Consider the following 11,746-nt stretch of genomic DNA (forward strand, 5'->3'; position numbering starts at 1 on the left):
TCTCCCACCCCTTCTCAGTGTTTTCCTCCAGAACAGCCCCACTCCAGCCCTCCCCGCGGAGACAGGCAAAGCCAAACCCTCCTGGCGAAGCGGAGGTGACAATGGGGACAGGGCGCGCCAGGGCTCTGCTGGCCCCGGCTTACTGCCACCGCCAGACAGCCCGCGCTGTGCCCGTGTCCCCCCAGCCGCCAGCGCAGGGGACAGCTGGAAATCCTGCAGCCAGCACCTGCAGCAGCCTCGCTCCGGGCTCAGCACAGCGACTCGCACCAACAGGAGATGCTCGCACAAAGCCAAAGCGTTATAAAAATAGTGTTTAAAAAGAGCATAAAAGGAGGAGGTTTAGAGTGATGAAGTGTTCTCTAGACCCTGTTCTGGCAATTCTTTCCAGCCAAGGTAAAAAAAAAAAAAGAAAAAAGTGTTATTTGTTCCTCTCTTTCAGGGGAAGCGCGTTTTAGAAGAGCGCTCCACACAGCTACAGTCACCGACATCAACGCCCCACACTCCCCCAAAGCAACTTCTGGCCTTCATTCCACTCCGAGTGTGAACAATTCTAGGCTAAGTCACAAAATTCAAACTCAAAATCAGTGTTCCGAGTGACCACCATCAACAACTTGATCTCTAGTATCTTCTCCCTCATTGGCAAAGCCACAAAGTTTCCCAAATGACAGCCAGGGGCAGGCAGAGCAGACCTCCTCCTCCTCCCAGGGAAGGCTCACCTCGCCCTGCATCCAGCACAGTCTCCAGTTTTTCCTCCCAGTTGAAGATGGGTCCCCTTCCCCTGCCTGGCCACAGTCCTGTCTGGGAGGAAGGTGTTCTAAGAGCTCTTTAAACATCCTCTGGGTAGGTCCCTATGAAACAAGGGCTCCCCAAGGCATCCCAGAGGTACACCTCCCACCCTAAAGAACTGTCCCTTCAGCCAACCTCGCTGCTCCTGCAGCAGATTGAAAGAAATCAGAGGTGGAAACACCTGCAGGGTGGAGCAGTTACTTGTCTGCACAAGCAAAGAACCACTAGTTAGTGTCTGACCTCAACAACATCACCTTTATAGTGTCTGACCTTCGAGGAACGAAGCCAAAGAAACTCAGGAGGAGATTCAAAAGCTGGCTACAAGATTTTCTTTTCTCCCCTCAGAAAATCTGGTTTTGCTCTTAAAGAGAGGAGAAAGTCTTGGAATAACAAAATGGATGTCCCAAGTCATTGAAAAGTACAACAAATCCTTTCAACAGCCCTTTTCAACAGCAGGACAGGAGTCCCACCACACACGGGAGGGGATAAGGAGGGACAGAAAACAGCTTGTCAGGTAGGAACCAGCCTGTCTGGGTGTATCAAAGTTGTTGTAAGTTCTCCCAAAAAAAAGAACTCAATCAGTTTAGCAGCCATAGTCTGGCTAAGGCTACAGAATTTATCCCAGAGCACCTCTCCATCAGCCAAAGCTCCATCGCATCCTTTCAACCACCACAGACTCTTTTAAAAGCATTTACCATCGCTCCCTAAAGAGAAGTAAGATGGCAAGATGTAAGCCCTTCAGCACCCAGGAAGGGAGGAGACAGCATGAATCCGTACCCAGCCAGCCCCCTGCACCGCTGAGCCGCCACCTCCCAGGCGTCTTCCTCGAGTGTTCATAATCCTACAGACCAGCACCGGAGGCAGAGCTGGGCAACGCCACTGCAGGTCAGCCTCAGGGCCCAAATGCTACTCTGAAAACAAGCAGAAGTTAATCTACATGTAATGCCTTAATCCTGATTTGCCTTCTCAGGTTATTTTAAGGAGAATTCTAGCTATTCAGTCCAGGAACCCTCACAGACACTCCTGCTATGAGAAAATACAGCACAAGGGAACCCTGCACTTGCTGGGCAGACCCGAAACAGACAGCCCAGGTATTTGGGGAGGTAAGAGCAAGCAGAGCTTGTACCTGGAATGTGAGAGCTACAGCAGTATTTAGAGTGGTTCTGAGGCAGAAGTGCTTGAAGGAGGTCCAATTCTGCCTACGAGTCTGACCCTCTGGTTCTACATCTGTGCCCACCAGCTTGGCCACACCAGGTCCGACTACCGGCCTCTCTAGTGCAGGGTACCCAAGAGATGATGAGACCAGCTGGAATAGCTCAGCAACAGAAGGCAGGAAAAACATCCATCCAGTGGTTAGAGCAGACAGGATGCTTCATCACACAGCTCTCCTGGTCTATCTGTTCCATATTTCCTGGAGAAAAACTCTACTCTTTAGAAAGGATTGCAGCAGAAAGGGACATTGTTAGCCACAGATACTAATTACAGATTGTTTTAAGTTGCTCTTGCTCCACTACAGCAGCAACACCTGGCTGCACCAGTGTCACTCGAGCACCTTCTGAAGAGGCAGAGGTTGCTTGGGATTGCCGATAAGAACATAGGTTCTTGCATCAACCTGTCCTCCAGTCTCCACACCCACCCTTGCGAGAATTACCGTAGCCTGTGAAGAACTGGCCTTCAGTGAAAGAAATAACGCCAGTAAAAAAGCTGAAGGCTGACAACATCCCTCCTGCTGGGGTGATTCGAGGCCATCACCAGCTTAAGCAGATCTTACAAACACAACTGACCTTTAGCAAATCCATGCCCATAAATACCAAAAACTGCAGTGTCAAACAGCTACGCAGAGGTGAGCAGCACAGCACAGAGAGAAGGGGAAAAGCATGCTGGATTAGTGTTCACTCAAGATCTTCTGCACCACCAAAGCACCTGGGTGCTGGCAGTTTCTCCCTCCGAGGATTAGTGTCCGATCGGGTTGACGCTGGCGGCAGGTCAGCAGTTCTCACCGTAGTGTCTCAGCTGATGTTCACCTGAGCCCGCGCCACTGTGTTTGAAATGCAGCAGCCCCCCTCTCAGGAGGGAGAAGTGTCCAGCTCAGGACTGTGACTCCAACAGAACCGGTACACAGAAAAGTGGACCAGCCCCAGCAGTCAGTCAGACTGAAATGCTTGTATGCCCACTGGATTACAGCAGGAAAGGACTCGTACTTGTAGGTCAAACCTGTACCATGTCTCTTCCTGGCAAGAAGTACTATGAGACAGTATCAACGTTGCTGTTACCGGAGCTTATGCAGGGTAATATGCAAGCCACTGAGGCAGAAAACCCCAATGCCATGCCTGTATAAGCCCCTAAATACAGCTGTCTTCATTGCACATGACTAGATGCCCGTTTCTTGTATTCCCAAATCCCGATTGTAGCTGGGTGTGCCCCAGGTCAGAGCCAGGAAAGCAGCTTGGGGCTTCTCTGCAGCACCTAGCTCCTGCTCTAAGGCTGTGCGTAATAAGGCTTGACTTCACTCATTGATTAAAACCACCAGAGTCTTACTTTCAAGGAGACGTTGTTGATAAGGCGATCCTGGATTCAGGCAGTTTCAGTGCATAAAGCTGCCAGCTCCAATCGTGTCTTCCCATCGCAGCTTCTCAAGGTCTCTCCCCCAGGCAAAGGGGTCCAAACCATCAGATGTCAGATGACAATCACCAGAAGCTGATGCAATCTTCTTCTCTGCACACCCCAGGGATGGTTAAGTGCAGACACAAAGGAGAAGAATCCAGAAGCTACCTGAATGGCAGGGATGTGTGACTTCATTGGGATACATTCGATTCACAGGAGGAAGATCCTTCTATATTCACCCACCAAAATCCACTGGACTCAGCCTGTCCGTTCCAGAAGTTACTCCAAGCGTTGCTTCCATGATGTGCACACAGATGGTTTCTTTCTCCCTAAACTTAAAGTCATTAAAAAAAAAAAAGATACAAAGATCTGCTTTTAGCAGCATAGAGGCATTTGAAATTTGAAAAAACTCTGGAGTGCAGGACCCAAGTAGATGGGAAGTAATCAGTCCTTGACCTAATAAATAGAGTAGAAGGAAGTCTTCAAGGTGGCCAGTAGCCCAAACACAAAACCTGAAGTCCTGCAGAGATCACTAGGAGTTTAATGCACCACACTGCATGCAGGCATGTCCTGGGATCTGCTGCTGCACGGTTTCTCTTTCCCCTTTTGTTAGGCTCATGGACTATTTTGAATCTTGAAGTTCCTTTGCCTTCTTCAAAATCAGATGAACATCAGAGATAGGATAATCCTGTGTCAAAAAAAGGAGGTGATGTAAGTGACTACCCAGCATTTCTTGTACACATTGGTTCACTTAAGCAGGGCAGACCTTGACAACAGCATTCTTGGCCCCTTATAACACACTGCCATGTTCAGTTACTCCCTCAACAGCTAACCGTTTCCTGTTTTGTAACTGATCAAGCCTCAATACCGTTCAAGAAGTTGTTTTTTAATTTGTCCTCCAAGGGTAGAGTAAGCTGGCCTGCTACAAGGGCAATCTTTGTGCCAGAAAGCCTTATCAAAGCCAGTATCTTGCACAGCCCAAGGCAGGAACTGGCAGAATCAGAGATCGCCTGCGGTGCAGTGCAGGTGTTTTCAATCTTGGGCTCTCAGATCTCAGAACTAAACAAAAGCCTCTGAGGCCAATAAATTTAGCATTGTTACATAGTGTTTCACATCTCTGCTGGAAAATATAAATCTTTTTGCAAACCAAAAGCCATGAAGAACCTCTAGTCCATGACAATTTCTCTGTAGGCTAGAAGGGGTGCACAAGCAAAAGGCGGCTTTATGTTAATGGCAATGCTGGGCTCCAGAGAGCGGCACTACGACCCACCAAGAGAAGACCAGAGAAGAAATATTACTCTCTGAAATAGGGCCCGTTGCCGCTGTAGCACCAAAAATGGGGAGGAAGGAGAAGAGACCCATACAGAGCTAGGAAGACAAAACAGAGAACATACAGCCACCTTCTGCATGTGGCAGTGGCACAGGGAGCAGAGACACCAGCACCGAGGAAGCTGAAGTGGTCATTTGTCATGAGTTCAGCTCCCCAGTGAGAGCTGAAGACCACAGCATGGACAGATTCACACTTCCAGTAACGAGAATGGTGTAAGATCAACCTTAAGACTTTTCTGCATGCAAGCATCAGAAATCTGGTACTTCTCAGCCAGGTGTACCCCTGCCACCATCCTCTCTCACGGTCCTATTTCAAGACTCTTCAAACTGCTCCCTATGCCCACGACATTGAATCCGTACCTGTAGCAGCCTCATGTTCAGAGTGAAGTCTCCTTCCAGCAACTGATCCCGGATTAGTCTGAAAGACAGAATTTTTTACAGCTACTTTTGACTCTTTGCAGAGGAACTTTAAAAAGAGACTACACCGTGCCTTTATAGAGGCTTTGGAAAACACTTCTGCAACTATTGCAACAAGTGACTATAACCTGTTCACCTGATGCCTTAACACATGCTGGCAGAAGACTCGTGGATCCACAGATTTAGGTAAAGGAAAGAAAGAAGAGCAGGAAGGCTACCTCTGTACTTACGTCAACATGGCACAACAGACGAGCAGAAGAAAATCAAAGCGCTTATCATCAGCAAAGAGGGAGTCCCAGATTCGGATGACGTCCGGCAGCAGGAACTCTTGGGACAAGAGCAGCGTCAGCCAGCGGAAGGCAAAGAACTGGGGCTTGATGTTCTGTTCTTGCTGTCAGACATGCACCAGGCAGAGAATGAATACGTGCTCTTGGCCCATTCCCTACAAGAGATGCACCCCATGCTTCCATCCCCACCCAGATACTGCTCTAAGCTGCCAGCTCATGCTGCAGCACCAGCAAACCCACTGCCGCCTTCGAAGACTCTCACGTTCAAGCTAGACAGAGAGATTTTAAATGCAGCCATGTGCCATGTCTACAGACAAGCCAGAAAATGCTCCTCTGTCCACAACAGGGAGTAAAGGAAGCTTTTCTTCCTAAAGGCACTGCTTGTGTTAGTTTCATTAAACTTGCCAAGTGATTTTAACATTCCCACTTGAACAGCATTTTATCTGTAAACAGCAGCCCTCTCCCTCTAGCAGAGGCACTGTTTGGTCAGGATTTCCCCTCCTTTCCAGAAAATCAAAAGGTTTACTGTTCACAAAAAGAAACAAAGATGGAACAGAGTTCATACCGATGGTCAGTAAAACATACCGTAAGTGCTTCTAGCCTAAAGCTTTTGTTTTCTGCTGTTAAATCCAAGGGACCGTAAGTTTAATCAAGGTCAAACGAGTTCAAGGTCCTGCTGATATTCTTAAGGACCAGCTGCTGCACGGCCAAGACCATTTCCTGCCAGCCAAACTGTAAGCGGTTTATTTTCTCCCCGCTGAATCAGCCACCAGCCAACACCATGGGCCATATCACTACGCTGACAAACCATCTTTTGGATTATAAAAGAAATATATCCTGATTTCTCTGAACACGCACAAAAAAATAAACTCAGTGTGATTTGGTGAAGTTTGGAGTAACAAGAACAGCTTTCCCTTCCAAATTCTCCTTGGACTTTCACACCAAATGGACTGTAAGACCTGAAGATGTTTTCAACAAAAGCTGCTTCTACATGTTCTACAAAACCTGTGTCAACCCAAGGCACTCAGAGACCCTTGGATGACAGAGAAGGATACAATTAGGTGGGTGGGATGGTCCATCTTGCTGGATTTCAGTTGGTGGTAGTGCTGGCAGGGCAGCCAGCGGCAATAGCAATGTGTGTGGAGGGAGAGCTGGCTTTTATTTTGTTCTTAAAGACACACAATTCCTGTAACCCCAAATTTCAAGGAACTCTACAGTAAAACTCATGGTTTTCCTGATGTCTAGAAGAGGGGTAAAGACTCCAGCTTCAGCCAGGCCTCAACGCAGGTGACCAGGGATCGTGGCCAAGTCACTTTGTACTCACAGCTGGCAGCTTTGCAACAACTATTGTTTGCTTTCCCAGCCAGGCAGGGGAGGAAAGCCTTGCTGTGTCAGCTCGCTCCAGGCTTACTCCCAGGAGAGGTTGTTTCAGCTCCCAGATAAGAGACCTTCTGTGCTGCATAGGCAAAGCCCTTCCTTTGCTCTCTCAACCTTTCTATTTAAGCGTAGTAACAGTTGAACAACACGGGTTGACATTTAAATACACTATTAAGCTCCACACCTCGCATTCCAACCAAGACTCAGAGAAACACCTAGCTCCTCACCAGTTTCAAATACAGCTCCACATCTTTTTCCTTCAGGGTGGAGTAGACTTTCTCCATTTTATAGGTAATACCACACTGAGAATCATCCAGGCTCTTAATGAAGTTGTCCCGAATTTCAGCCATTAGATTGGTAAAGCAGAAAAACGTGTCTGCTTCAGCATGTTCTAAAAAAAAAAAAATAAAATAAAAGAGATGGGGAATAAAGGAAGCATCACTGACAGAAGCACAAAGACTTAGAACTGTTCTTACTCCATAACCCAGTTGGTGTACTGGATTCAAACAGCAGATCTCACAAGATCTTGGCTTGCTTGGTCTGGGAAAGACAAGACAACAACTTTTTTTTTCTTTTTTTTTTTTAAACTGGAAACATCTGCACAGCCACTGCAAATACAGACCCTGTGTGCTACACAAGGTCTTTGTGACATGGGGTCACAAACCAGTTATCTATGCCCAAGAACACCATCTGCTCTCCCTGCCATCAGCACACACCCTTTGGAGCTCCCATGAAGCAGAAGCAACAGGCACAGTACTCCCATTCCACTCTTTTTTTACCAGATGTATACAAGTACAAGCAAACAAGAGCTTCTAAAGACATTTTGAGTTTCAGGAAGTGCAACTTAGATCCATGCAAAACAAACAAAAACCCCTCAAAAATCCTCACTTCCCATGTCCTCACCACTCACAGCCCACTCAATTTCTATCAATTTCCTGCGGTCCCCAAAACTCCTCATCTCTTGCTGTATTTGCTTTTTGTCTCTGATCACTCAAGACAGAGTTGTTTAAAAGAGAGTCTTGTTCCCAAAACAGCTCTTTACACAGCGAGCATGCAGCACAACAACCATTACTGAGCAACCGAAAGTCTCTCACCTTTCCACTCACTGTTAGGATCTGTCGCAAAGGTGTAGTAGAGAGGCCCCACAATTTCATTCATCCCCTGGACGTACGCTATGCCGGGGTTCAGCTTGGCGTAGATGAACAGGATTCGCTCCACCACTTCCCAGTGAGCTTCACAGCCATTGGGCAGGACTTCATACTCGCTCAGAGAGTTAGACGTTGTTTTAAGAGGGGAGCTCACCTGAGGATCAAGGCAAGACTAGGGCTGATTCAGGATAACCAGCAGCACAGACAGTTTTGTACGCGTGACAAGTTTGGCTTTTAATAAGCATAGCCCCCCAAAAAGATCTGGGCAGCTTATACCAAGCAGACAGGTGTTCACATAAACCAGGACAAGTAACTTGGGAAGCACAAAGGTACTGAAGTCCTAGTGCTGGCTCTCCCTGAAGAACAAAGTGGTCTGTTGCAAAAGACAGTTCCCCTAAATCACTGCACCGCCTGATCCCATGCAGTACAAAGCCACAGTAATTCTTCATTAGTACCGTGAGAAAAAGATCTGTTGTGGTAGCAAGCCACCTTCCCCAACAACGTGTGGCACTTGTACTGTAACGCTCATGAAAGAGGAAAGAGCCCACACACATTTCAGCAGACACCCAGCTCTCCTCCTAACTGCAGGTTTATAAGATCCAGTTCTGGAAAATGATGTAAATCCAACTTAAGAAATTAACCCTTCACTGTTTTGTTCCCATAAGGAAAGGCACATGTCAAACAAAACACTCGCGTCTTCCTGCGACTCCAAGTTCCACCAGAAGTCAGGAAAAAATAATTGTTAAAATTAACTAGACCTATCATTCCCAACTAACTGTCAGGCAAGTCAACTGGCTGTACAAAGCTGTCTAGACAATAGAATACACACTGCCTGCTGGGGTATCTGCTTAATTCCACCACAAAACCAGAGAGAGACAGAAAAAAGCCCAAGAAACACCCTTCCCCTTATCAGCTAAGATGCCTTGCCCCATGGCCAGCCCCCTCCTACATCTCACATTTGTGACCCCGCTGCGGTTCCGCGCCACTGTCTGTGACTTGAGTGTGGTCTGCTCCACCCGCTTGCGTAGTGTCTCAAACTCATTTTGGGGGTCCAAGATTAAAAGGCAGGGGTAGTCCGTTGGGCGCTGGAAGAATGCCATGTCAGGGTACAGCCTCCTAGGATGGATACAGAAGGAAAACAGGCGTAAGGAGGAGGAAGTACATGCCCCACGTTGAGTGGGAGGCTCAGTTTAATATTAAACTTCATTTTCAAAGTACAAAGTATTAACCAAACCACTTGCGTTCAGAAATCTGAGTCATTATGCCTCACACACCTGACATCTTTGTCTATCTGGAGAAGCACTTCATTATCCTTGAAGTAAGTATTCCATCGACTGTCTGGGTTTGGATTGAGAGGCTAAAGAAATAAACAACAGAAAGGAGAACAATCACGTTTAACACGTATCAAAATCCTCAGTAAATACACACTGATGTACCAGTCCCTCTGTCACCTAGTACCAGCACACTCCTAGAGTATCAGGTTTAATTTCTTCCCCTCACTGGCTATGTTTAGTGTTGTTTCTTCAGACAGCGTGTGGGAAGCGGATCAGAGCTTGTGAAAAAACGTGAGGATGCAGGTTCACTTAGAGAGGCAGAAGCCAACATTTCCAATCCCTTTGCACTTCCCTCTTAATGACTTTGTTCCCAAACCAGGTGTCCTGTCCTGTGTCAACATGATTCCTGATCGCAGCTCCAACCTGCACAACACAGATGGTCTTTGTACCTCGGTAAGAGGTACCCACGCACACCGTACTCAGGTGCTGTGGTTATTAGTTACAAGTATCCCCCTCCACCTCAGCTCTGAGAAGGCTGATTAAGCACCACCATTGTTCCCAGGAAAAAGGAAACACACATTAACATGAACAGCCTGTCCTCCATCTGGCCAGTTTTCCAGTCTGACAAACTCAACTCCCCCTCCACACACACTTTTCTCTCTCCAGATCAAGATCCATGCAAAGTGAACAACTGAGGCAAAAAAAAAAAAAAAAAAAAAAAAAAAAAAAAGCAATGTTCCAAGAGATTCAAAGATCGCTGTAACCTGCCAACGTGTGGAGCGTTACAAACATGCCAGTTCTACAGCACCAAGGCCTCCAGAGATCACAGCAGCACAGGTGACTGCGCACTAGCAGAGGAGTTAACGTTCAAGACCAGTCATGGAAGCAGCTGTATCCTTTTACAGTCTCTTCTGATCAGCTACTTCATTCCCTCCCCCAACATATACACCCTTAACGGTGCTTTCAGAGAAGGAAAAAGCCAAGGGAAGCAGGAAATAGTCACTCTCCTGCCTCCTTCATATCCTCCATTCAGAGCAGCCTGCTCTGAGCCCACCCACAGACCTGCCTTCCCAGGAGAGCATCTCTTTGCTTTCTGCACCTCTTGTGAGCCTCTCCTTTCCCCTGGGAGACCTGTAGCCTGGGTATCTAGCCCCAAGGAGGGGAGAAGAGCTGAGAACAGCTCTCTTCAGAACTACTGGTGCTTTGTCAATAATTCACACTGAAGGCTACTAAGACAAAAGCACCGGGCTGGTACCTAGGAACTGCCCCTCTTGCTAGCAGGACAAAGTTCTCTCAGTCCAAGGACAGAGCCAAGAGCAGCCCAGGGGTCAGGACTCCACAACAACAGCTTATAGCTCTGGGGAATTTTCTGCAACACAAAGGTTTAACAGCACTTACATGATCTTCTAAGGTCACATCTTCTCTTGAAACACCCAGGTTGGCTTTGGCAATCCCAGGCTGGATAATCATTTCTTTTAGGAACTGGGAGTACAGATCCCTTAAAGAAGAAGAGAGGAATTTGCAATAAAGCAGAAGATTAAACCAGTGTAAGCCCCCAGACTGAATTCAAATAGCTTTTTCTGTACCACCCTGCTCAGCCAGAAGGCATTTGATTTTCTCCTGAGTTCAGCTGAAGAGATCAATCCACTAGACCCAGGACACAGCCTACAGAACAGTGCATTCTGCCCAAGAACAATTCATTTTATGAAGGTACTTAATTATTTAGGGACCTATTCTCCTTCTCCACAGATATCATTAGAAATAAAGGAGAGAGTACAGGTGTCCTCACCTCTGTTTCTTCAGCAGCGAGCTCCATAAGGCTTTCTCTAAAGGGAGGTAGTTCAGGAGTATCTGTACAGAAGACAGATGCACACAAATGAGCTGTTATACCTGTAAGATGAGCAAACCAAACGCAGGGGCTAGAACTGACTCTCTGAAAAACAGAGCTTTCTCCAGAATGCCTGCTACTTTGCCAAGTGACAGTCAGGAATATTTTGGGGACTGGTTTTCAACACAAACCTATTTGCAGGATTGATCAATAGCACACCTGGCTGAAATGCACTCCTAGCTGAATACTGAGGGCTGTCCTCATGCAAAGAGCAGACGGCCACCTTCTATCATCCAGAGTGATGGCTGACCTGTGTCAGTAAATGCTACTGCAGTTGTGCCAGTGCTGATCTCCACAAATTACTGTCAGTTTTGAGTGGCTTTTAAGCTCTAGATTTTATTTGTCTGTTTACAGTTTTAAGTACCCAAAAATAGTACGCACTTAACCAACCCAAAGCATCACTGTCAAGAGACAAAAGCACCCCAAGCACAACCCACCTTCCAGCACAGGCAGCGCAGCCCACCATCAAAGGGAATTCCTGCGGAACAGGAGGCACAGCAATCACTACGTTAGCCCCAGGCTCCTCACCGCGCTTCCCTACCCACACACAGAGGCAAGGCAGCGCTTTTCCTTCCCCGGGGACACGAAGTTTTCGCAGGGACGCTCCAGGAGCTCCACACGGTGCCAGACCTGCCG

General features: G+C 47.4%; 1 protein-coding gene across 1 annotated transcript; it reads right to left on the reverse strand.

Annotated features, from left to right (window-relative positions):
* Positions 1-3,812: 3,812 nt before the first annotated feature.
* On the reverse strand, positions 3,813-11,614 carry TBC1D13 (TBC1 domain family, member 13; the record flags this gene model as incomplete). The annotated part of the gene is made up of 10 exons (XM_010084343.1): positions 3,813-4,078; positions 5,080-5,137; positions 5,367-5,527; positions 7,028-7,191; positions 7,895-8,102; positions 8,905-9,064; positions 9,223-9,305; positions 10,621-10,720; positions 11,012-11,073; positions 11,548-11,614. Coding segments are annotated over 10 exons (1,129 nt in total), but the record flags the coding sequence as incomplete, so codon positions are not given.
* Positions 11,615-11,746: the final 132 nt, after the last annotated feature.

The sequence above is a fragment of the Pterocles gutturalis genome, unplaced genomic scaffold (genome assembly GCF_000699245.1).
Source record: "Pterocles gutturalis isolate BGI_N339 unplaced genomic scaffold, ASM69924v1 scaffold41670, whole genome shotgun sequence".
In the NCBI taxonomy this organism is placed as follows: domain Eukaryota; kingdom Metazoa; phylum Chordata; class Aves; order Pterocliformes; family Pteroclidae; genus Pterocles; species Pterocles gutturalis.